Source organism: Salmo salar, chromosome ssa10 (genome assembly GCF_905237065.1).
Source record: "Salmo salar chromosome ssa10, Ssal_v3.1, whole genome shotgun sequence".
Lineage (NCBI taxonomy): Eukaryota > Metazoa > Chordata > Actinopteri > Salmoniformes > Salmonidae > Salmo > Salmo salar.
Window position 1 is genome coordinate 71699507 of NC_059451.1, and position 26703 is coordinate 71726209.

The 26703-nt window shown below is 47.6% G+C and overlaps 1 protein-coding gene across 2 annotated transcripts in view; it reads left to right on the forward strand.

Annotated features, from left to right (window-relative positions):
- itga11b (integrin, alpha 11b) overlaps window positions 1–26703 on the forward strand; it is a 113896-nt gene that overhangs the window by 82614 nt on the left and 4579 nt on the right. For both annotated transcript variants that reach the window (XM_014123978.2, XM_045688063.1), the window contains 15 exons: window positions 225–368; window positions 1330–1533; window positions 1671–1801; window positions 1907–2070; window positions 12644–12786; window positions 13034–13144; window positions 16941–17026; window positions 17733–17937; window positions 18161–18259; window positions 20463–20539; window positions 21670–21753; window positions 21944–22034; window positions 22212–22325; window positions 25715–25798; window positions 26187–26297. In XM_014123978.2, the coding sequence (XP_013979453.1) occupies window positions 225–368; window positions 1330–1533; window positions 1671–1801; window positions 1907–2070; window positions 12644–12786; window positions 13034–13144; window positions 16941–17026; window positions 17733–17937; window positions 18161–18259; window positions 20463–20539; window positions 21670–21753; window positions 21944–22034; window positions 22212–22325; window positions 25715–25798; window positions 26187–26297 (1848 nt within the window). The remainder of the gene's footprint in view (window positions 1–224; window positions 369–1329; window positions 1534–1670; window positions 1802–1906; window positions 2071–12643; window positions 12787–13033; window positions 13145–16940; window positions 17027–17732; window positions 17938–18160; window positions 18260–20462; window positions 20540–21669; window positions 21754–21943; window positions 22035–22211; window positions 22326–25714; window positions 25799–26186; window positions 26298–26703) is intronic.

Below are 26703 nucleotides of genomic sequence, written 5' to 3' on the forward strand. Positions count from 1 at the left end.
GTATGTGGCCTAAAAATACGATTAGGAGAATTAAATGGACTTGAAATGAATGGGGTTTTCCCCTCACTGGATGCTATGGGCGGTAATTGTACTGTGTTAATTTAACACTTTTAAAATTGTGATATGGTTCGGGTTGAATGTGCATAGATATAAATGAATCACTGTTCTGTACATTTTAGAAGAGTATATATGGCTTGACTCTTTGACATATGGTGTGTCTGTAGATTGGGTCATACTACGGGAGTGAGCTAGCTCCTCTGGACATCGATGGGGACGGTGTGACAGACTTCCTCCTGGTGGCAGCGCCCATGTTCTTCAGTAAGGGCTGGGAGAGGGGCAAGGTCTACATCTACAGGGTGACTCAGCAGGTGAGAAGCAGGAGAAGTGAATCGGAGTGTAAATGAACACTATATATGCAAAAGTATGTGGACACCCCTTCAAATTAGTGGATTTAGCTATTTCAGCCACACCTGTTGCTGACAGGTGTATAAAATCGAGCACACAGCCATGCAATTTCTATAGACAAATATTGTCAGTAGAATGGCCTAACTAAAGAGCTCAGTGACTTTCAGCATGGCACCGTCATAGGATGCCACCTTTCCAACAAGTCAGTTCGTCAAATTTCTGTCCTGCTAGAGCTGCCCTGGTCAACTGCAAGTGCTTTTAGTGTAAAGTGGAAATGTCTAGGAGCAACAACGACTCAGCCGCAAAGTGGTAAGCCACACAAGCTCACAGAACGGGACCACTGAGTGCTGAAGAGCGTAGTGCGTAAAAGTTGCCTGTCCTCGGTTGCAACACTCACTACCGAGTTCCAAACTGACTCTGGAAGCAACGTCAGCACAGTAACTGTCCATTGGGAGCTTCATGGCCGAGCAGCCGCACACAAGCCTAAGATTACCATGCGCAATGCCAAGCGTCGGCTGGAGTTATGTAAAGCTCACTGCCATTGGACTCTGGAGCAGTGGAAATGTGTTCTCTGGAGTGATGAATCACGATTCACCATCTGGCAGTCTGACGGACGAATCTGGGTTTGGCGATGCCAGCAGAACGCTACCTGCCCAATGCATAATGCCATCTGTAAAGTTTGGTGGAAGAGGAATAATGATCTGGGGATGTTTTTCATGGTTCGGGCTAGGCCTCTTAGTTCCAGTGAAGGGCAATCTTAACGCTACAGCTTACATTGACATTCTAGATGATTCTGTGCTTCCAACTTTGTGTCAACAGTTCGTGGAAGGCCCATTCCTGTTTCAGCATGACAATGCCCCCGTGCACAAAGCAAGGTCCATACAGAAATGGTTTGTCGAGATTTCTCTCTTTCTCTATCTACAGAGCCATTTCCTTTTGGAAGGGACACTTGAGGTCTCCGACCAGTCCCAGAACTCTCGTTTTGGTGGAGCGATGGCCCCTATCCCTGATATGAATGGTGACTCGTACAGTGAGGTAGTGGTGGGAGCTCCTCTAGAGGACGACCACCAGGGGGCCATCTACCTGTTCTACGGCCAGCTCAATGGCATACAACACAAATACAGACAGGTGAGCTCAGTGGCACACAACCCCTAGTCATGCAGTGGATTATTCAGAACCAATACTAAAAGTATTTTTTGCTGTCTCACTAACTGGCTTTTTCTCCCTCCCTCCCTCCCTCCCTTACAACCTCTCCCCCCTCTCAGAGAATTGGAGCAGCAGGCTTCTCTGCTGGTCTGCAGTATTTTGGCCGCAGTGTTCATGGGATGATGGATGTCAATGAAGATGGGTTGGTGGACTTGGCAGTGGGTGCGTTGGGTGCAGCAGTACTGATCTGGTTAGTGACACACACTCACCCTAACACACTCCCATACTATTGCAGTCTCATCGTTCACACACAGACACACTGATAATGGCCCTTATGCCCCTTCTCTTCCCTCAGGTCTCGCAGTGTGGTGCGCATCCAAGCCAAAGTCACTTTTGAACCGGAAAAGATCAACACCTTCAACAAGGACTGCCGCAGGGGAGGCAAGGACGTCACCTGCATGTCTGCCATTGTGTGTATCAGTCTGGATGCCAGGACTCAGCTGCAGAGCCACGGAGTGGGTGTGTTTGGTCTATTTGGGCATTATTACTGGATTAAAAGTGTATGGCGTGTTAGTGTGTGCATGTGGTTTCATGTAGATCTTGGCTGGGACTCCTAACTCTGGGTTCATTGAGCTTTCTGACTAGATTCTGACTGCTTATTGCAGTAACGACTTGGGTGCACAATGAAACCAACAAAACCTCAAGTACCACAGAGCAGAGCTGTTTACGTAAAGATCCCCTTGTTCTCTCTCCATTACACTAGGGGATTTTTTATGTGATGTGATTTGATTTGATTTGGATCTCTTTTAGTCCTCATTTGGACTAATCTTCCAAGAGTCCTTAAACATGTGAATTTGTGAAAGAATGGGTACTAGTGAAACTTTAATCAGTCAGCTGAGTAACCACTCCTCTCAAATCAAAATGCCATAATAAAAACAACAATGCGGTTTTCATTTATACAGTGCAGCACTTTTCACCTTTACGTTGTACGTGCAAAAATAACCCCAATGTCCCACCAATGTGTGGCTCCAAAATAGGACCTACATTTCTGCTTGCATGCGACTTCCCTATCAAGGTGTTTTGGTAGTTCCCTTATTCACTACACTTTCTGCGCGCTTACTATATAGTCAAATCTATCCTGCCCTCTACCCATAGTGACAATAGTGGTAGGTGGATCGTTTATCCAGATCTGCAATAGGTTAACTAGCAATCATACCACACATAATATTATTCAAATCTCCACCAATTTTCTATATAAATCCACAAGAACATAGAGGAATAGCTGATAGGCAGCGGAGAGGCCAGGTGTCTCATTGCACATGGAATAACAGTCAAGACATGAGACACACAGCACAAAAAGCTCCCCTATTGATCTTGTTTAGGCCATATAAATTACATTTACTGTATAATTGATTCCCCTCTTCACATTTCTCAAAATAGTAAAAAATAAAATAGTGATTCATTTCATTAATATGAATCACTTATTTTTAAATTATTATTTTAGATTAATTGAATGATGTGCTTCACCATTGCAGAAGTTGGGGTTCGGTTAAATTGCGATAAATTGAATCATGGGAATCAATCATTTGTGAATCGCAAACAGTAAAAGGACATTTTTTTGCTGTAGCCTTCCTTTCAAATTGTGTCCCTGCAAAATTAATTTTGTACAGTAGATACTTTAAATTGATTTGGACATTCAATGTATGTAAGGGGTGGGTACTGGCGGCAGAGCAGTCAGGCACAGGAGTGCAAAAACTGTGTTTCCAACGGCGCAGTTTAATAATAAAAACCACCGGAAAACAGAACAATCAATAAATGGGTACAAAACCCGACGCACACCAGACATAACGTGCAAAAACACTTACAATAAACAATTCCGGACAAGGACATGGGGGTAACAGAGGGTTAAATACACAACATGTAATGATGGAATTGAAAGCAGGTGTGTGGGAAGACAAGACAAAACAAATGGAAAATGAAAGGTGGATCGGCGATGGCTAGAAGACCGGTGACGTCGCCCGCCGAATGTCGCCCGAACAAGGAGAGGGACCGACTTCGGAGGAAGTCGTGACAGTACCCCCCCTTGACGCGCGGCTCCAGCTGCACGTCGACACCGGCCTCGGGGACGACCCGGAGGGCGAGGCGCAGGGCGATCCAGACAAAGACGGTGGAACTCCTGCAGCATTAACGGGTCCAACACGTCCTCGACCAGAACCCAGCACCTTTCCTCCGGACCGTACCCCTCCCAATCCACGAGATACTGAAGGCCCCTCGCCCGACGCCTCGAATCCAGTATGGAGCGAACGGAGTACGCCGGGGCCCCCTCGATGTCCAGAGGGGGCGGAGGAACCTCCCGCACCTCAGACTCCTGGAGCGGGCCAGCCACCACCGGCCTGAGGAGAGACACATGGAATGAGGGGTTAATACGGTAATCGGGGGGAAGCTGTAACATATAACAAACCTCGTTCACTCTCCTCAGGACTTTAAATGGCCCCACAAACCGCGGACCCAGCTTCTGGCAGGGCAGGCGGAGGGGCAGGTTTCGGGTCGAGAGCCAGACCCGGTCCCCCGGTGCGAACATCGGGGCCTCACTGTGGTGGCGGCCTGCGTTCTCTTTTTGGTGCAGCATGGCCTGCTGAAGGTGAACACGGACAGCTTCCCATGTCTCCTCTGCGCGCCTGAACCAGTCGTTGACCGGCTGGTACCTCAGTACACACTGGAAGGGAGAGAGGTTAGTGGAGGACTGGCGAAGTGAGTTCTGTGCCATCTCGGCCCAGGGCACGAACACTGCCCACTCCCCCGGCCGGTCCTGGAAATAGGACCACAGAAACCTGCCCACATCCTGGTTTACTCTCTCCACCTGCCCATTACTCTCGGGGTGAAACCCTGAAGTAAGGCTGATCAAGACCCCCAGACGTTCCATGAACGCCTTCCAGACCCTAGACGTGAATTGGGGACCTCGATCAGACACTATATCCTCAGGCACCCGTAGTGCCGGAAGACTTGCGTAAACAAGGCTTCCGCAGTCTGTAGGGCCGTAGGGAGACCGGGCAGAGGGAGGAGACGACTGGACTTCGAGAACCGATCCACAACGACCAGGATCGCGGTGTTACCCTGTGAGGGGGTAGGTCGGTTAGAAAATCCACCGACAGGTGCGACCAAGGCCGTTGTGGAATGGGTAATGTGTGTAGCTTCCCTCTGGGCAGGTGCCTAGGAGCCTTACACTGGGCGCACACCAAGCAGGAGGAAACATAAACCCTCACGTCCTTAGCCAAGGTAGGCCACCAGTACCTCCCGCTCAAACAGCGCACTGTCCGACCGATCCCAGGATGACCAGAGGAGGTTGACGTGTGGGCCCAATAGATCAACCGGTCACGAACAGCAGACGGGACGTACAAACGCCCCGCGGGACACAGGACGGGAGCGGGCTCTGCACGTAACATCTGCTCAATGTCCGTGTCCAGCTCCCACACTATTGGCGCCACCAGGCTTGAGGCGGGGAGTATGGGAGTGGGATCCATGGGCCCCTCCTCTGTGTCATACAGCCGGGACAATGCGTCTGCCTTCACGTTCTGGGAGCCTGGTCTGTAGGAAAGGGTATACACAAAATGGGTGAAAAACATGGCCCACCTTGCCTGGCGAAGGTTCAATCTCCTCGCTGCCCAGATGTACTCCAGATTGCGGTGGTCAGTCCAGATGAGGAAAGGGTGTTTAGCCCCCTCAAGCCAATGTCTCCACGCCTTCAAAGCCTTGACGACAGCCAACAGCTCCCGGTCCCCCACATCATAGTTTCGCTCCGCCGGGCTGAGCTTCATCGAGAAGAAGGCACAGGGGCGGAGCTTCAGTGGTGTACCCGAGCGCTGAGAGAGCACAGTTCCTATCCCAGCCTCGGATGCGTCCACCTCCACTATGAATGCCAAAGTGGGATCCGGATGGGCCAGCACGGGAGCCGAGGTAAACAGAGCCCTCAGGTGACCAAAAGCCCTGTCCGCCTCAGCCGACCACTGCAAACGCACTGGGCCCACCTTCAGCAGTGAGGTAATGGGAGCCGCTACCTGACCAAAACCCCGGCTAAACCTCCGGTAGTATTTGGCAAACCCTAAGAACCGCTGCACCTCCTTTACCGTGGTGGGAGTCGGCCAATTACGCACGGCTGAAATGTGGTCACTCTCCATTTCCACCCGAGGTGGAAATGCGGTACCCTAGGAAGGAGACGGACTAGTGGAAGAACAAGCACTTCTCAGCCTTGATGTACAGGTTATGCTCCAACAAGCGACCAAGCACCCTGCGCACCAGGGACACATGCTCGGCGCGTGTAGTGGAGTATATCAGAATGTCATCAATAACACCACTACACCCTGCCCATGCAGGTCCCTGAAAATCTCGTCTACAAAGGCCTGGAAGACTGATGGCGCATTCATCAACCCGTACGGCATGACGAGGTACTCATAGTGCCCTGAGGTGGTACTGAAAGCAGTCTTCCACTCGTCTCCCTCCCGGATATGCACCAGGTTGTAAGCGCTCCTGAGATCTAGTTTGGTGAAGAAGCGCGCTCCGTGCATTGACTCAATCGCTGTGGCTATGAGCGGTAGCGAGTAACTATACCTCACAGTGATCTGGTTCCGACCCCAATAGTCAATAAACGGGCGCAGACCTCCCTCCTTCTTTACAAAAAATAACCTTGAGGCGGAGGGTGAAGTGGAGGACCGAATGTACCCCTGATGCAGGGATTCAGAGACATATGTTTCCATAGCCTCCGTCTCCGCCTGTGAGGGGGAATACATGTGACTCCTGGGAAGTGCAGCGTCTACCAGGAGATTTATCGTGCAATCACCCCGTTGATTGGGTGGTAATTGAGTCGCCTTCTTTTTGGAGAAGGCGAGAGCCAAATCGGCATATTCAGGGGGAATGCGCACGGTGGAGACCTGGTCTGGACTTTCCACCATAGTAGCACCAACGGAAACCCCTAAACACTTCCCAGAGCACTCTCACGACAACCCCGTGAGAGCCCTCTGTGGCCAAGAAACAGTGGGGTCATGACAAGCTAACCAGGGTAGGCCTAGCACCACGGGAAACGCAGGAGAGTCAATAAGGAAGAGACTAATTCTCTCCTTGTGACCGCCCTGCGTCACCATGCCCAGAGGAGCGGTGGCCTCCCTGATCAACCCTGACCCTAATGGTCGACTATCTAAGGCGTGAACGGGGAAGGGCACAGCCACGGGAACAATCCCTACACTATGGGCAAACGATCTATCTATAAAATTCCCAGCCGCGCCTGAATCGACGAGCGCCTTATGCTGGGAATGCAGGGAAAACTCAGGAAAAGTGACATACACAAACATATGTGCAACAGAGGGCTCTGGGTGAGAATGGTGCTGGCTCACCTGGGGTGACGCTAGAGCGCCCTGCCTGCTGCTTCGATACCCAGAGGAACCAACCCGGCACCGAACGGCAGTGTGACCTCTGCGGCCACAGATGGTGCACGAGCTGAAACCCCCTCCGGTCTCCCTGCGCACCGCCCCTCCCAGCTCTATAGGTATCGGAGAGGGGGTGCGAGGGGATGGAACCAACAGACCCCGATCTGAACGCCGCGGGTAGCCAGCAGGTTATCCAGCCGGATGTTCGGCAGGTGGTGACCACAGACCACTTCTCAGTTCTTATGCTTCCTGGCTGATGTTTTGGTCACTTTTGAATGCTGGTGGTGCTTTCACTCTAGTGGTAGCATGAGACGGAGTCTACAACCCACACAAGTGGCTCAGGTAGTGCAGCTCATCCAGGATGTCACATCAATGCGAGCTGTGGCAAGAAGGTTTGCTGTATCTGTCAGCGTAGTGTCCAGAGCATGGAGGCGCTACCAGGAGACAGGCCAGTACATCAGGAGACGTGGAGGAGGCCGTAGGAGGGCAACAACCCAGCAGCAGGACCGCTACCTCCGCCTTTGTGCAAGGAGGAGCAGGAGGAGCACTGCCAGAGCCCTGCAAAATGACCTCCAGCAGGCCACAAATGTGCGTGTGTCTGCTCAAACGGTCAGAAACAGACTCCATGAGGGTGGTATGAGGGCCCGACGTCCACAGGTGGGGGTTGTGCTTACAGCCCAACACCGTGCAGGACGTTTGGCATTTGCCAGAGAACACCAAGATTGGCAAATTCGCCACTGGCGCCCTGTGCTCTTCACAGATGAAAGCAGGTTCACACTGAGCACGTGACAGACGTGACAGAGTCTGGAGACACCGTGGAGAACGTTCTGCTGCCTGCAACATCCTCCAGCATGACCGGTTTGGCAGTGGGTCAGTCATGGTGTGGGGTGGCATTTCTTTGGGGGGCCGCACAGCCCTCCATGTGCTCGCCAGAGGTAGCCTGACTGCCATTAGGTACCGAGATGAGATCCTCAGACCCCTTGTGAGACCATATGCTGGTGTGGTTGGCCCTGGGTTCCTCCTAATGCAAGACAATGCTAGACCTCATGTGGCTGGAGTGTGTCAGCAGTTCCTGCAAGAGGAAGGCATTGATGCTATGGACTGGCCTGCCCGTTCCCCAGACCTGAATCCAATTGAGCACATCTGGGACATCATGTCTCGCTCCATCCACCAGCGCCACGTTGCACCACAGACTGTCCAGGAGTTGGCGGATGCTTTAGTCCAGGTCTGGGAGGAGATCCCTCAGGAGACCATCCGCCACCTCATCAGGAGCATGCCCAGGCATTGTAGGGAGGTTATACAGGCACGTGGAGGCCACACACACTACTGAGCCTCATTTTGACTTGTTTTAAGGACATTACATCAAAGTTGGATCAGCCTGTAGTGTGATTTTCCACTTTAATTTTGAGTGTGACTCCAAATCCAGACCTCCATGGGTTGATAAATTGGATTTCCATTGATTATTTTTGTGTGATTTTGTTGTCAGCACATTCAACTATGTAAAGAAAAAAGTATTTAATAAGATTATTTCATTCATTCAGATCTAGGGTGTGTTATTTTAGTGTTCCCTTTATTTTTTTGAGCAGTATATTTTTGCATATCCAAGCATATCTTTTGAACTGTCTGTATCCTCCTGACTGCTGGATCTTTTTTTTAAAGAAACAAAATATGCTTCTCTGCATCTTTGCTCAAATCTGTGTAAAATATTAAAAGGAATGTGAGTCTTATTCAGTACATTTAGATATTGCTTTCTTTTCTAAAATCTACTAACCCTGCCAGCAAGCATGCCAGCTAAGATTAACAAGCTAGCTACTCTAATGTTATTGATAGCCTGCAATTGTTTCTTGGTAGCTAGTTATGAGTTATGAGATTGGGAACCTCAAATTGGCTAAGGCCAGCTTCATAAAATTACTAGGTGACTAGTAGTATTACAGAGGAACAACAACAACAAAATGTAAATAAAATAAAGAAATAATAAAATAAAGAAATTGACAAATCTGTGCCCCCTACGGGCATGCCGCCTCTCTACTCTGCCATCACAAATGTACTGTGACTAAAACTTAGTTGGGACATGCTTTCAATGGTGCTCTCCAACACCTGACACCAATATAGTGAAGTGGCGTGACCCTGACTTGGATTCAAACCCTGGTCCCTGTGACTGTCATTCCAAAACTATTAAACTGTCACAATCCTCGCAATATGAGCCATGACACAATTCCTACCTAATGGGTTAACCCTATTGGCACAATGCATAGGGTGTTTGCCTTTCACACCACTGACCCATCTCTATGGTCAGGGCGTGACAGTACCCCCCCTCCCCCAAAGGTGCGGACTCCGGCCGCAAAACCTGAACCAAATGGAGGGGTTAGGGGGGGTGACTAGTGTCGGTGGCGGCTCTGGTGCGGGTCGTAGCCCCCCCCCAGACCCCGAATCCGACCATAGCGCCAGGCTGAACGGCATGCCTGGACTGGGCACCGGGGCAGAGGAGGGCTCTGGCCCTGGAGCTGGGTTGGACGCCGTGCCTGGACTGGGCATCGGCGCAGAAAAAGGCTCCGGCCATGGAGCTGGACTGGACGCCGTGCCTGGACTGGGCACTGGCGCAGAAGAAGGCTCCGGCCATGGAGCGGGACTGGACACCGTGCCTGGAATGGGCAACGTCGCAGAGGAAGGCTCCTGCCTTGGAGCTCAACTGGACGCCGTGCCTGTACTGTGCACCAGCGCAAAGGATTGCTCCGGCCATGGAGCGGGACTGGACGCCGTGCCTGGACTGGTCACCGGCGCAGAGGAAGGCTCCTACCCTGGAGATGGACTGGACGCCCTGCCTGGACTGGGCATCGGTGCAGAAGAAGACACTGGCCTTGGAGCTGGACTGGACACCGTGCTCGGACTGGGAATTGGCGCAGGGGAAGGCTCCGGCCATGGAGCTGGAGGTTCCGGACTGTTGACCGTCGCTGGAGGTTCCAGACCATGGACCGTCGCAGGAGGTTCCGCACTGTGGACCGTCGCAGGAGGTTCCGGACTGTGGACCATCGCGAGAGGTTCCGGACTGTGGACCGTCACGGGAGGTTCCGGACTGTGGACCGTCGCGGGAGGTTCCAGACCATGGACCGTCGCAGGAGGTTCCGCACTGTGGACCGTCGCTGGAGGTTCCGGACTGTGGACCGTCGCGAGAGGTTCCGGACTGTGGACCGTCGCGGGAGGTTCCGGACTGTGGACCGTCGTGGGAGGTTCCGGACTGTGGACCGTCGCGGGAGGTTCCGGACTGTGGACCGTCACGGGAGGTTCCGGACTGTGGACCGTCGCGGGAGGTTCCGGACTGTGGACCGTCGCGGGAGGTTCCGAACTGTGGACCGTCGCGGGAGGTTCCGGACTGGGGATCGTCGCGGGAGGCTCCGGACTGGGAACCGTCTCCGGAAGCTCTGGACTGTGAATCGTCTCCAGAAGCTCTGGACTGTGAATGCACACAGGAGGCCGAGTGCGTGGAGCCGGTACAGGTGGCACCGGACTGGTGAGGCGCACGGGAGGCCTGATGCGTGGAGCCGGCACAGGTGGCACTGGACTGGTGACACACACTTCAGGGCGAGTGCGAGGAGCGGGCATAGGATGTACCGGACTGGGGACACGCACTTCAGGGCGAATGCGAGGAGCAGGAACAGGACGTACCGGACTGGGGAGGCGCACTGGAGGCCTGATGCGTGGGGCCGGCACAGGGTGCACCGGACTGGTGACACGCTCTTCAGGGCGAGTGCGAGAAGCAGGCACAAGACGTACCAGACTGGGGACACGCACTTCAGGGCGAGTGCGAGGAGCAGGCACAGGACGTACCGGACTGGGGAGGCGCACTGGAGGCCTGATGTGTGGGGCCGGCACAGGTTGCACCAGACTGGTGACACACTCTTCAGGGTGAGTGCGAGGAGCAGGCACAGGACGTACCGGACTGGGGAGGCGCACTGGAGGCCTGATGCATGGGTCCGGTACAGGTTGCACCGGACTGGTGACCGGATCCTCTGGTCGGACGTTTAGCAGAACACACTTGCACATCTCTCTCATCTCTCCCCATGTGGTCTCTGGCTCTTCCCTCTGCTCAGCTGCGAGCTCCATGTGCCCCCCCAAAACAAAAAAATTATTGGGGTTTCTGTGGCCGTGGTCTGACGACACGCTCCTCCAGAGTTTGCCATTCGGGCTCTGGCACTCTCCTCGGCTCGTGCCCCCCCAAAAAAATTATTTGGGTTGTTCTTGGGCTTTCTGTGGCCGCGAACCCCAGCGTCGTCGCCTTCCACCATCATTACCTTCCGTCTGCCGCCAAGGAAGGTTCTCGCATCCACCCGTCACTTCTTCCCATGTCCAAAACTCCTTCACCTGGTGAACACGCTACTTGGTCCTGGTTTGGTGGGATATTCTGTCACGGTTGTCGTAAGAACGGGACCAAGGCGCAGCGTGTGTAGAGTTCCACATCTTTATTCCAAAGTGAAAACAAATAAATAAAATAAACGAACAACTACACGTGACTACGTGGTGCACAGGCACAAACACAAAACAATATTCCACAAACACAGGTGGGAAAAATAGCTACTTAAATATGATCCCCAATTAGAGACAATGATTACCAGCTGCCTCTAATTTGGAATCATACAAAACACCAACCTAGAAAATATAAACTAGGACACAACATAGAAATATTAAACTAGACTACCCCTTAGTCACGCCCTGACCTACTACACCATAGAGAAACAAGGACTCTCTATGGTCAGGGTGTGACATCGTTGTTGTGTCTGTGTGTAATTCCTGTCAGATGTGTGGCTGGGGTCAGTCTGTTTTTTCATGAAAACTTTTTTCCTAATGTCCTAAGCCCAGGGGCTCGGGAGAACTCTTTAAAGTGCATCACTCAGCGGAGCAGAGCCACGGAGAGGGGCTTAAAGTGTGTCGGTCTCTGTCTTCCCTTTCAGTCCTCCCTCCCTTTTCCCTCCTTCCCCTAGTCTGGTTTATATCAGACAGAAGTGTGTATGCACGCAGCCATACACACACACACACACACACACACACACACAAACACATACACACACACTCATAGAAGTGGAGCAGCGTATCTCCTGATTTACCTCAGGGTTATAGAGTTGCCTACTTTCAAACCCACTTTTAGATGAAAGCAGAACCTGACAGACAACATACTGTGCTTCCACTTTTCCCATTCAGCATTCTCCTGTTAGCACGACCGCCCGTGGTGAGAGGAGAAGCCGGAATGAAAAATATGAAAAAGTCTAGTCTGTGTCCTCATCTCGTTCATGCCCACAGTTGGACAGATGGAGAGGAATATTTATTGCCTGCTACATACAGCTAGCCCTTACTGACATATAATTCAAGCCTAAATTAATCTAAAAGCAGACGGTGCAAACATTTACTGCCTGTCAACACAGTTTAGTGGACATGAACATTAGACAGTTGTCTTCTCATGTGACTGACGGGATTTGAACCTGGGTCTTCTGTGTGCAGAACATCATATTAGCCCGCTAAGCCAAAGCATTGGCTCAGGCTGAGGAGCCAATAAAACTGTTGAGGTCTCAGACAAGGTTTCTCTACACGTGAGTGTGGTCATCAAAGTTACAGGACCACCACTGTTACACCACTGTTACACTCACACACACTCTTTATCTCTCTCTCTCTCTGAGTGTGGTTAGGTGTGTGGTACAGGGTGCTGATAGACGAGAGGAGGCACCCTCCCAGAGCATCTCTGGACGACAATGACAGACAGCAGCAGTCAAGGAATCTGACACTACAACACGGGGAGGAGTCCTGTGAACATGTCCACTTCTATGTTCAGGTGAGTGAGCACAGTCTCAGGCTAAGCACCTGCAAGTAAAAGCAGTTCATGTTTTAATTCGGCATAATCTTCATTATTACTGTATACATTTCATTGTACATAAATGTTCTGTATTGAAACTAGTTGTGGCAGGGAGTAGACATTTTTTCATTCTAGAAATAGAAATTCTAGAATGGAAACAGAACCCTCAAACTAAGGCAATGGGTAATTACATTTCTATAGTTGACTTTCCACCTTGCTCCAACAGGAAACTGCAGACTACGGCCATCCCATAGTGTTTGTGGTGAAGGCAGGTCTGCAGAGTCCAGACCAAGGCCCGGTGCTGGACCACGGCTGGCCCACTACCTTTAGGAATGAGGTGAGTAATTTAGTTCAGTTACCTTTGCATTCTTGGGTACAGGAACAATCGTGGCCATCTTGAAGCATGTTGGGACAGCAGACTGGGATAGAGAAAGATTGAATATGTCTGTAAACACACCAGCCAGCTGGTCTGCGCATGCTCTAAGGACGCGGCTAGGTATGCCGCCTGGGCCAGCAGCCTTGTGAGGGTTAACATGTTTAAATGTCTTACCCACGTCGGCCACGGAGAAGGAGAGCCCACAGTCCTTGGTAGCGGGCCGCATCGGTGGCGCTGTATTATCCTCGTAGTGGGCAAAGAAGGTGTTTAGTTTGTCTGGAAGCAAGACGTTGGTGTCCGCGAAGTGGCTGGTTTTCCTTTTGTAGTCCGTGGTTGTCTGTATACCCTGCCACATATGTAGGTTTTAATAGTCACAGTGGGTACAACATCTCCTATACACTTCCTTATAAACTTACTCACCGAATCAGCGTATACGTCAATATTATTCTCTGAGGCTACCCGTAACATATCCCAGTCCATGTGATCAAAATAATCTTGAAGCGTGGATTCCGATTGGTCAGACCAGCGTTGAATAGTCCTTAGCACGGGTACTTCCTGATTGAGTTTCTGCCTATTGCAAAATGGAGTCATGGTCAGATTTGCCGAAAGGAGGGCGGGGGAGGACCTGGTATGCATCATGGAAGTTAGAGTAACAATGGTCCAGTGTTTTTCCAGCGCGAGTGCTACAGTTGATATGCTGATGGAATTTAGGTAGCCTTTTTCTCAAATTTGCTTTGTTAAAATGCCCAGCTACAATAAATAAAGCCTCAGGATATACAGTGAGGGAAAAAAGTATTTGATCCCCTGCTGATTTTGTACATTTGCCCACTGACAAAGGAACGGTCAGTCTATAATTTTAATGGTAGGTTTATTTGAACAGTGAGAGACAGAATAACAACAAAAAAATCCAGAAAAACGCATGTAAAAAATTTTATAAAATTATTTGCATTTTAATGAGGGAAATAAGTATTTGACCCCCTCTCAATCAGAAAGATTTCTGGCTCCCAGGTGTCTTTTATACAGGTAACGAGCTGAGATTAGGAGCACACTCTTAAAGGGAGTATGGTTTCCAGTTTGCATAAAGTCCAGTGAAGTTCCTTGAGGGCCGTCGTGGTATCGGCTTGAGGGGGTATATACATGGCTCTGACAATAACCAAAGAGAATTCTCTTGGGAGATAAAACGGTCGGCATTTGATTGTGAAAAGAAGCTACTCGGGCTATTGACGCTTGACCCTTTTTGCACAAACTTTTTGACTCAGCACATAGGTTTGCTGCTACTGTTAACCATCTGTCACTTTATTTCTAAACTCAGCAAAACAAGAAACTACCTCTCACTGTCAACTGCGTTTATTTTCAGCAAACTTAACATGTGTAAATATTTGAATGAACATAACCAGATTCAACAACTGAGACATAAACTGATCAAGTTCCACAGACGTGACTAACATAAATGGAATAATGTGTCCATGAACAAAGGGGGATCAAAATTAAAAGAAACAGTCAGTATCTGGTGTGGCCATCAGCTGCATTAAGTACTGCAGTGCTTCTCCTCCTCATGGACTGCACCTTCCACCAAGGCACCTGCAAGTTCCCAGACATTTCTGGGGGAATGGCCCTAGCTCTCACCCTCCAATCCAACAGGTCCCAGATGTGCTCAATGGGATTGAGATCCTGGCTCTTCGCTGGCCATGGCAGAACACTGACATTCCTGTCTTGCAGGAAATCATGCACAGAATGAGCAGTATGGCTGGTGGCATTGTCATGCTGGAGGGTCACGTCAGGATGAGCCTGCAGGAAGGGTACCACATAAGGGAGGAGGATGTCTTCCCTGTAAAGCACAGCGTTGAGATTGCCTGCAATGACAACAAGCCGAGTCTGATGATGCTGTGACACACCGCCCCAGACCATGACGGACCCTCCACCTCCAAATCGATCCTGCTCCAGAGTACAGGCCTCGGTGAAACGCTCATTCCTTCGACAATAAACGCAAATCTGACCATCACCCCTGGTGAAACAAAACCACGACTCGTCAATGAAGAGCACTTTTTGCCAGTCCTGTCTGGTCCAGCGACGGTGGATTTGTGCCCATAGGCGACAATGTTGCAGGTGATGTTACAGGACAATGTTGCAGGTCTCGTGAGGACCTGCCTTACAACAGGCCTACAAGCCCTCAGTTCAGCCACTCTCAGCCTATTGCGGACCGTCTGAACATTGATGGAGGGATTGTGCGTTCCTAGTGTAACTCGGGCAGTTGCTGTTGCAATCCTGTACCTGTACCTGTTATTACACGTGGTTTTCCACTGCGAGGACGATCAGCTGTCCGTCCTGTCTCCCTGTAGCGCTGTCTTAGGCATCTCACAGTACGGACATTGCAATTTATTGCCCTGGCCACATCTGCAGTCCTCATGCCTCCTTGCAGCATGCCTAAGGCACATTCACGTAGATGAGCAGGGACCCTGGGCATCTTTCTTTTGGTGTTTTTCAGAGTCATTAGAAATGTCTCTTTAGTGTCCTAAGTTTTCATAACTGTGACCTTAATTGCCTACCGTCTGTAAGCTGTTAGTGTCTTAACAACCGTTCCACAGGTGCATGTTCATTAATTGTTTATGGTTCATTGAACAAGCATGGGAAACTTCTTAAGGATAGGCATCCCGCTAGCAGGACACCAGCCGACAACATCCTATGAAATTGGAGGACGCGCAATTCAAATAAATAATCGTAATATTAAACATTCATGAACATACAAGTATCTTATATAATTTAAAAGCTTAAATTCTTGTTAATCTAACTGCATTGTCCGATTTGTTTGCAATCTGTTTGCAATCCCAGGGTCCCAGCTACAGCATGAATGGTCGTTTTGTTAGATAAAATCCTTCTTTATATCCCAAAATGTCTGTTTAGTTGGCTTCATGGATTTCAGTAATCCACTCGTTCAACATGCAGACAAAGGAGTCTAAAAAGCTACCACTAAACTTTGTCCAAACAAGTCAAACGACATTTCTATTTAATCCTCAGGTACTCTGAGGATTAAACTATAATATTTAATACGGAAAGTAGTATGTTCAATAGGAAAGCAAAATTAGCAAGCGCGCACCGAAAGACTGACATTGTTCCGGTGCTCTCCTCACCAAAAATCTAAATTCTTGCTTGTTTTCCAAACAACAAGCCTGAAACCTTGAATAAAGACTGTTGACATCTAGTGGAAGCCATAGGAATTGTAATCTGGGAGACGGAATTACATAGAAACAATAGGTTTCCATTATAAGAGCCTGGAACCTCAAAAAAATAAAAATGATGGTTGGTTTTTCTTCGGATTTTTGCCTGCCTTATCAAAATAATGGGCACGTCCGTCAGGCGGAAATTTAGGAAACTAGACTCTACCCCTAAGAAGTTTTTAAACCCTTTACAATGAAGATCTGTGAAGTTATTTGGATTTTTATGAATTATCTTTGGGGTCCTGAAAAAGGGACGTTCTTTTGTTGTTGCTGAGTTTAGTTATATGTACATATCTACCTGAATTACCTCGTACCCCTGCACGTCGACTCAGTACTGGTACCCTCGTATATAGCCAAGTTATTGTTACTCATTGTGTATCTATTATTACATTTATTATTACGTGTTTTACTTTTCTATTATTTATCTATTTTGTTTCTCTCTGCATTGTTGGTAATGTGCCATAAGTAAGCATTTCACAGTTAGTCCACACCAGTTGTTTAAACATTTTTCTTCGATTTTTTTATTTGATATCTCTCTGTAGATCCCCTTCTGGAATGGCTGCGAGGGGGATGACAGCTGTGTCCCTGACCTCATCCTGCACAGTCGAACAGACCTTCTAGACCGCAGGTGATTTTTTTGCCCTCAGAAACACACACACACACAATACAGGCACACTTTTCTGAGATGGTGTCTGTATGTCCAATCCCAAGTCATCCCTTTAGCCACTCCCCTTTACACTTCACTCTAATAGACAAGGTGGAGTTTCCCCTATACGGTTTCCACCCATCTGGAAATAGAAAAAGTCCCTCTGGGAACCCACCAATCATTGAATCATTGAATTCACCTTAAAAAGGGTTGGCGTAGTGGTCTAAGGCACTGCATCGCAGTGCTAGCTATGCCACTAGAGATCCTGGTTAGAGTCCAGGCTCTATTGCAGCCGGCCGCGACCGGGAGACCAATGGGGCGGCACACAATTGGCCTAGCGTCGTCTGGGTTAGGGGAGGGTTTGGCCGGGCAGGGATGTTCTTGTCCCATCGCGCATTAGCGACTCCTGTGGCGGGCCGGGCGCAATGCACAATGACACGGTCGCCAGGTGTACGGCGTTTCCTCCGACACATTGGTGTGGCTGGCTTCCGGGTTAAGCGGGCGTTGTATCAAGAAGCAGTACGGCTTGACTGGGTTGTGTTTTGTAGGACGCGCGGCTCTCGACCTTCGCCTCTCCTGAGTCCGTACGCCTCTCCCGAGACTGTAACTACCAATTGGATACCACGAAATTGGGGAGAAAAGGGGGTAAAAACGTGGCGCTAATGTTCATGTCTGTCTATGGCCAAAGGCAGTTCTGTAGGCCAAGGGAGCGGGCCGCATGGGCGCTGTGTCACCACCAGGGGGCCTCGGTGGGCTCGGAGCGAGTGGTGGAGGCATCACGCAGGAGGCTGGTGGTAGAAGCTCGTCTGGAGAACCAAGGAGAGAACGCCTATGGCACCACGCTCAACATCTCCCACTCCCACAACCTGCTCTTCTCCAGTCTCATAGTCAAGGTAGGAGAAAACGGAGGATAACCAAGTTCATATCAAATCAGTGAGGGGAGAGGTCATACACTAACCCTTAAATGTTTCTTCAGACATGAGTTAGATAGACCACATCATGACATCTCTTACTATGTTAAGATTACAGCATAAGTAACCTATGACTGTTTGTGATCAAAGTAATACATTAGGTCTTATTCAGCACTTGACTCAGCGTATCTCTGTCACCCTGCAGGACCACTCAGACATCCAGATTGAATGTCGTGCTGAGGACAGGGAGAGGAATAATAGGACCTGCAATGTCAGCTCACCCTTTATGAGGTCACTGACCCAGGTACTGTATCTGATCAGCACTGTTGCTGGCTCCTGCTTCGTCAGTTCATCACCCTCACTACATCTCCCTCACTACATCACCTTTCCAATACTAGAGGTTTTCAATTGGACACATTTAGTTAACATTACTAGGGCCAGCATTTTTGCTTACCAAAGCATCTGACCAGGAAAAACTGAGGGACTTGCTAGATTTTGCCTTGTCAGGCCACAAGGTTTGGAAGAACTCCTGGCCCTTAAAGGGATAGTTCACCCAAATTACAAAATTACACATTAGTTTCCTTACTCTGTAAGCAGTCAATGTACAAGGTATAACAGCAATCCAATCTTTGGTTTAGTTTCCCTGGCAGTGACTGGCACTGTTTCCAAATGCTAACGTTTGAGCATTTGTGGCACGAATCCCATTCAAGTCATGGGACCGATATTAGCATTTTTCGCACATCATGTTCAAATCATCTATAAGTGCCTTTGTTGAACTTCACAATCAGTTTTAGATACTTTTGAAAGATTTGAACATGACGTGTGAAAAATGCTAATATCGGTCCCATGACTTGAATGGGATTTGTTGCCCGTCTACCCAGACTCCATGCTCCGGCCAAACACTACGCCACGCCCACAGACGTCAGTTTCTTCTCCGCAATGAGTCTGGATCTGAGTACCTCCCCGACCCTTCATCGAATGTGAACACATTCGTCTGTCTGATTGGTCCAGAAACCGATGGGTTGGGCCAGATCCAGAACACAAGTGGGTAAATCGGCTGTTTTAAAATCTGTAATTGGCTTTGATACTCTGATTGGTTAGAGACGATCCAAACGCTGATTACTTTGTTTTGTACAACGCCACTCGTGCCCCTCGTCACCACAAACGATTTCAATGATGGCAGTCTCAGACTAAAGTATGCAGCGAACAACAGCAGCGGAAGAATTTAGTGTGAGTCGTCAGGCTATGAGATTTGTGCCGCAAATGCTAAAACGTTAGCATTTGGAAACCAGGGAAACCAGGGAAGGGAAACTAAACCAAAGCATGGATTGCTGTCATATCTTGTCCAAAAACTGCTTGCAGTGTATGGAAACCAATATGCAATGTTGTAATTTGCGTGAACTGTGGCTTTAACATGACCAAAGACATAAATTCCGTATGTAAATTTTACCAGGTGAGGGTAATAAACAGAAACCTAAACCTGAAAAAAGAAGCTGTACGAAAGTTTGCATTCTCCACTCAACACATGGTCATCTAGTTTTGTAGTCAGAGAATTGCGGTCACCCAGTGCCTTAAAGACCACCGAGCCCCATTTTGGAGATTCCTCTGTCTGTCCCTGGTTGTATTGTCCTGATATACCATAGTCAGTCAGTGAGTTACAGGTCCATTCTGTGTTCTGGCTGTGAGCAGAAACCACACTCCCTATGTACTACAGGGTTTTCCTTCCCTTCATAGAAACCCTTAATGCTCTACTCATTTCCTTGGCTCAAGACCTCAGAATTTCCTACTGCACCAGGGCTAAATGGAATATGTTGTCAGTCGTAACTGAGGTGGTCAGATGAATCAGGGCGGGAAAAAAAATAGCACGCAGAAGTTATGAGGAATGAAGGAAGAAATGTTTTTGTAGAAGGACAATGAATTGACGGAATGTTGTCTATCACAGGGCAGATGCTTCAGGTGATAATAGACTTAGTGTTTATGGTGTAATATTGATTGTTATAGCTCTTTTGCAAAGGAATATTTTTTACAGTAACATAGCCAATACCTTATTATACTAATAGGTGGGCAGGTCCTGCAGTGTCTTAAGAAATCTTGTTTTTGTTCATTTTCGGTTCATTTATTTAGATTAGATTACATTGGACTAGGAAAAAACATTTTTCTAAACTTTTAATAAGATTATATATTAAACTCCACAGTAAAGCAGTAGAGACTGTGGTGGCCCCAGTATAGGCCCTGACCTTGAGGCACCGCTTCAGAGACGGATGTCTGAAACACAATGGTGCAGATTTCTACTGGCTCTCCTTTGGAAAGCCTCTGTACCATATCAGGTATAACTTGACTGGAGGTAAAAACGAAATGTAAAACACAGCTTGTTGCCAGATACCTTAACATTTCTTAGCCTATATGAGCCTCTGTAAGTCTCTCAGTTCCTAAGTTTCCAACATAAAATCTTTTGCATGTGGATGGTATGTGACTCGTAGTATATGTCTTTTCTGCCCGTGTCCCAGGTGTCTTTCCGGCTGGAGTTTGAGTTGAATCACTCTGTCTTCCTGGACCAAGTGAGGGTTGTCCTGCAGGCTGCCAGGTGATAGACATACAGTGCATATATGAATATATTCATAGACATACAGGTAACTGTCAAAATAAAGGAAACACCAACATAAAGCATCTTAATAGGGCGTTGGGCCACCACAAGCTGCCAGAACAGCTTCAATGCACCTTGGCATAGATTCTACAAGTGTCTGGAACTGGATGGATATGACACCATTCTTCCATGAGAAATTCCATAATTTGGTGTTTTGTTGATGGTGGTGGAAAACCCTGTCTCAGACACCACTCCAGAATCTCCCATAAGTGTTCAATTGGGTTGAGATCTGGACACACACACACACTTTAAACCCCCTATGCTCCTTTGAGACCCCTCTTTCAGTCACTGAGATCTCTTCTTCTAGCCATGGTAGCCAAAATAATGGCAACTGTGCATTTTTATGGCACTAAGCATGATGGGATGTTAATTGCTTAATTAACTCAGGAACCACACCTGTGTGGAAGCACCTGCTTTCAATATACTTTGTATCATTTACTCAAATGTTTCCTTCATGTTGGCAGTCACCTGTATATGTTCATATTAACCATTGGTGAGGGCCTTGTGTGCTCAGATACCACACTTTTCAACTTGTCCTGCCAATCACCACATTCCATTTCAGCCCCTACCCACTAGGCAGAGACATAAGTTCAACATCTAGTTTTGATGTACATTTGGTTGAGTTGTGAATTCAATGTGAAATCACCAAAAATTGTCACCATGTTATTTGATTTAGCTTAAAAGTTGGATGAATAAATGACGAAATTCCCTTATGTTGATGATTTTTTCAAATCCAATCAATTTTCCACGTTGATTCAATGTCATCACATCAAAAAGAACTGAATGTTGTGGAAACAACGTTGATTCAGCCAGTTTTTGCCCATTGGGTAGCTATTACCACCAGGTAACCATCCGTTACGGACTAACGGAACCGGATCTGCTATGTTTCCACAATCACCTCCTCCTAAACAATTCATGTTTGTACTGTACCCAACAGGGTTGAGGTCAATTCCATTTCAATCCAGTCAATTCAGGAAGTAAACTGAAATAAATTAACTTGACCCTAACCCTGGTGTCAAACACAAAACAGGGTGCAGGTGAATTATTTCATGTTGATTTGTGCTCTACAGCAATGGGGAGGAGATTAGCCCAGAGGACAACATCAACAACATATTTCATCCTCTGAAGTACGAGGCAGACCTCCTGTTCACAAGGTGGGTTTCTATGAGCTGCTGAATTCAGATGATTCCACACATAAGGAGTATTTTAAAGTGTGTGTGGTGAGAACAATCAAAAGCTACATAAAAGCTTTATAAATACAATAAGATTTTAAATCCTTAATGGAGATGTCAATTCTAGCAGTATTGTATTTTGTATCATCCATCCCTTTTCTCTCCACCTCAGGGACTCCAAGCCTCCTCGTTTTGAGATCAACTCAGACCACTACCGGAACAAACCCGGCAGCAGTGGTCCAACGTTTAACCTTACTTATCACGTGAGTTTCTCTCAATCCGACCTTAACAAGATCCGACCTACAACCTTTTGTCCAAGTTATACATATGGCCGATCCACATTATAGTATAAATACTAAATACTGACTATAATCTGTAGACTATAATTTTTTTTACATTCTCTTCAGTATCTTTATATTTATTCTCTTCTCGATGTACAGATCCAGAATCTGGGCTTCTTCCCAGTGACAGACTTGCAGTTCGCTGTTGACTTGTTTGCTGTTACAAAGAGTGGTAACCATCTCGTCCAGATTACCAATATCGACATTGACCAGGTGAGAGGATCAGTTATTATTCAATGTTATAACATTGCATTGTCAATATACATTCATCTACTGTATACAGTTGCGGACAAATATATTGGCACCCTTGCATCTTTCGTAGATATTCCCTATTTCTTCTTAAATAAGTTGACATTTCAAACAAAATTGTGGTCACCACTTGGTTGCACAGCCTTTGGCCAAGATAACTGCAGACAAACGCTTCTTGTAGCCATCAATGAGTTTGCTGCACCTTTCTGCTGGCAATTTGGCCCACTTTGTAGCAGAAAACTGCTCTAATTCTTCAATGTTTGATGGGTGTCCTCGCACCAACTGCTGTTTTCAGCTCTCGCCATAGGTTTTGGATGGGATTAAGATCTGGACTCTTCGCTGGCCACTCCAGAACAGTCCAGCAGCTCTTCTTGAACCATTCCGGTGTGCTTTTTGATGTGTGTTTGGGGTTGTTGACCTACTGGAAGATGCGTAACCTTCAATGGAGACCCAGTTTTTGGACACTGAGTTGAACATTGGACTCCAAAAAAACTGATAATGATGATGCCTTCCACACGTTGAAGGCCCTCAGTACTAGAGGCAGCAAAGCAACCCCACAGCATTATCAAACCTTTATCTTTGATTGTACGGAGGGAGTTATTTTCATTTGTTCTTCATTTGGTTGTCAGTAAACACAGAGCTGATTTGTACTGCCAAAGGGCTCTCATTTTGTTTTTCATTGGTCCACAGGACATTTTCACCAGGATGTAGGCTTATTTATGTGGCTTCATGAGAAGTTTATTCAGGCTTTCTTGTGTCTCCTAAAGTACTGGGGTCTTCCTATGTTTACCAACGACCAAATTAAGCATTCAAGAAAATAACCACAAACACACATAAAAAAGCAACCTGGAATGGTTCTAGAAAAAACGCTGAACTGTGTGACTACTCAAATTTAAATCAATAAATAAAAATAAAGTGAAGTGCTTTACTCAGCCTAAAATCCGAAGGAATGCAGAGGCAGAATCACCTGCTCGTCGAACATCTCATTCCAAAATCATGGGCGTTAATATGGAGTTGGTCCCTCTGTTAGTGCTATAACAGCATCCACTCTTCTGGGAAGGCTTTCCACTAGACTTTGGAACATTGCTTCATGATGACAGAAGTGAGTGCTACGGGGCGATAGTAATTTAGTTCAGTTAACTTTGGATTCTTGGGTACAGGAACAATGGTGGCCATCTTGAAGCATGTGGGGGCAGCAGACTGGGATAGGGAGAGATTGAATATGTCCGTAAACACACCAGCCAGCTGGTCTGTGCATACTCTGAGGACGCGGCTAGGGATACCGTTTGGGCAGGCAGCTTTGCGAGGGTAAACACGCTTATTCACATCGGCCATGGAGAAAGAGAGCCCACAGTCATTGGTAGTGGGCCGCGTCGGTGGCACTGTTATCCTCAAAGCAGGCAAAGAAGTTTTAGCTTGTCCAGAAGCAAGACGTAGGTGTCTGCGACATGGCTGGTTTTCCTTTTGTAGTCCGTGATTTTCTGTAGACCCTGCCACATACGTTTCGTGTCTGAGCCATTGAATTGTGACTCCACTTTGAATTGTGACTCCATTTTGTCTCTATACTGACGTTTTGCCTGTTTGAATGCCTTGCAGAGGAAAAAACTACACTCTTTGTATTCTGCCATATTCCCAGTCACCTTGCCATGGTTAAATGTGGTGGTTCGCGCTTTCAGTTTGCATGAATGCTACCATCTATCAACGGTTTCTGGTTAGGGTAGGTTTTAATAGTCACATTAGGTACAACATCTCCTATAGACTTCCTGATAAACTCACTCACCGTATCAGTATATACATCAATGTTATTCTCTGAAGCTACCCGGAACATATCCCAGTCCGCGTGATCAAAACAATCAGGGATTCCAATTGGTCAGACCAGCGTTGAATAGTTCCTAGCACGGGTACTTCCTTTTGGGGTGGCAGGTAGCCTAGTGGTTAGTGCGTTGGGTTAGTAACCGAAAGGTTGCTGGATCGAATTCCCGAGCTGACAAGGTAAAAATCTGTCATTCTGCCCCTGAACTAGACAGTTAACCCACTGTTCCCCGGTAGGCCGTCATTGTAAATAAGAAATTGTTCTTAAGTGACTTGCCTAGTTAAATTAAAAATATGTATATTTAGTTTGTGCCTATACGAAGGGAGGAGCAAAATGGAGTCGTGGTCAGATTTGCCGAAAGGAGGGCGGCGGAGGGCCTTGTAAGCATCCCGGAAGTTGGAGTAGCAGTGGTTGAGTGTTTTAGCAGCGCGAGTACTACAGCCTGATGTTTAGCAATTCCAATTCATCCCAAAGGTGTTCGATGGGGTTGACGTCAGGGCTCTGTGCAGGCCAATCAAGTTCTTCCACACCGATCTCGACAAACCATTTCTGTATGGACCTCGCTTTGTGCACAGGGCCATTGTCATGCTGAACAGGAAAGGGCCTTCCCCAAACTGTTGCCACAAAGTTGGAAGCACAGAATCATCTAGAATGTCATTGTATGCTGTAGTGTTAGATTACCCCTCTGGGGCTGTTTTTCATGGTGAAAAACAGCCCCAGACCATTATTCCTCCTCCACCAAACTTTACAGTTGTCACTATGCATTGGGGCAGGTAGCGTCCTCCTGGCATCTGCCAAACCCAGATTCGTCCGTCAGACTGGCAGATGGTGAAGCTTGAGTCATCACTCCAGAGAACACGCTTCCACTGCTCCAGAGTTCAATGGCGGCGAGCTTTATACCACTCCAGCTTACGCTTGGCATTGCGCATAGTGATATTAGGCTGGTGTGCGGCTTCCCTAGGCAGTTTAGAACTCGGGAGTGAGTGTTGCAACCGAGGACAGGCAACTTTTACATGCTACGCGCTTTAGCACCGGAGCAGAGCAGCTGTAGCAAGGTAGAAATTTGACGAACTGACTTGTTGAAAAGGTGGCATCCTATGACGGTGCCACATTGAAAGTCACTGAGCTCTTCAGTAAGGCCATTTCTACTGCTAATGTTTGTCTATGGAGATTGCATGGATGTGTGCTCGACTTTCTACACCTGTCAGCAATGGGTGTGGCTGAAATAGCCTAATCCACTAATTTAAAGGGGTGTCCACATACTTTTGTATATATGTTGATAGGGGATAGTTAGTTGTTAGGGGATAGTTAGTTGAAATGTTGACAGTTATTGAACATCCACAAACCATCCACTTGGGACTATCCAAATAAAGTGTTGCCAAAACTCCATAAAAAGCAGGAACCTAGGAAGAACCCTAGAGGAATCAGGCTCTGAGGGGTGGCCAGTCCTCTTCTGACTGTCCCGGATGTACTACTCCCTGTGTCTGTGTGTAGCTACAGTATGACAGATTAAAACTCTCTCTCGCTCTCTCCTCACCAGACGGTTAGCTCTAACTGTGTCCTCCCACATCACATGACTCCAAGCCATGTTTTTCCTGAAGATCTCTCACACGTCCCACAGCTGGTAAGTATTCGTTATCTGCCTGTGTGTCTAGTGTGGTTGTGTATGTACTGAAGTACTACCCAGCTGGCAAAACTGGTGCCGTCATTTCGACCAGAAACTGGTTGAAGTAACATTAATATTATATAATTTCAACCAGAAACTGGTTGGAGTAACATTACTATGATCTCATTTCAACCAGAAACTGGTTGGAATTTCATTACTATGATGTCATTTCAACCAGAAACTGGTTGGAATAAAATGAATATGATATCGTTTCAACCAGAAACTGGTTGGAATAAAATTACTATGATGTTATTTCACCAATTTTGCAACTGGTTATGGAGTATGCAGCATATGGGCTAATAGAACAGTATCATGTTGATGAGAATCCTTGTTATGTGTGGTGCAGAATCACTCCAACAGCATGACGTTGCCAATGCAGTGCAGACTCAACCTGCCTGCGTACAAGGAGGTCAGAGTGACAGTCTGGGGGCGGCTGCACCTCCAAGCTCTCTTTGCTGTGAGTTTGACATTACTTCTGCACTCCACTGACATTCAGTACCCCTATTCCACTCTTTCTCGATAACTCTTTCAAACTTTGACCATTTAGAGGATGTTTGTTGGCTCAATAGCATCCAAGTTTTAAGTTTTAATGTCACGTGTACAAGTACAGTGAAATGCCTTTCTTGCACGTTCTAATGTACAATGTAATAATCAATATCAATGTAGTACTAAAAATAACATGAGGCAGAACAAAAACAAGAAATTAAAATAACAAGAAACACGCAAGAAATAAAAATAAGAACTAAGAAGAACATGAGAAAGTAAGAATCTATTTACAGGGTCAATTCCAATAGCATATTTACATTGTGCAGAGATAGAGGCAGATACAGTTGAAGCAGGAAGTTTGCATGCACCACTCCACA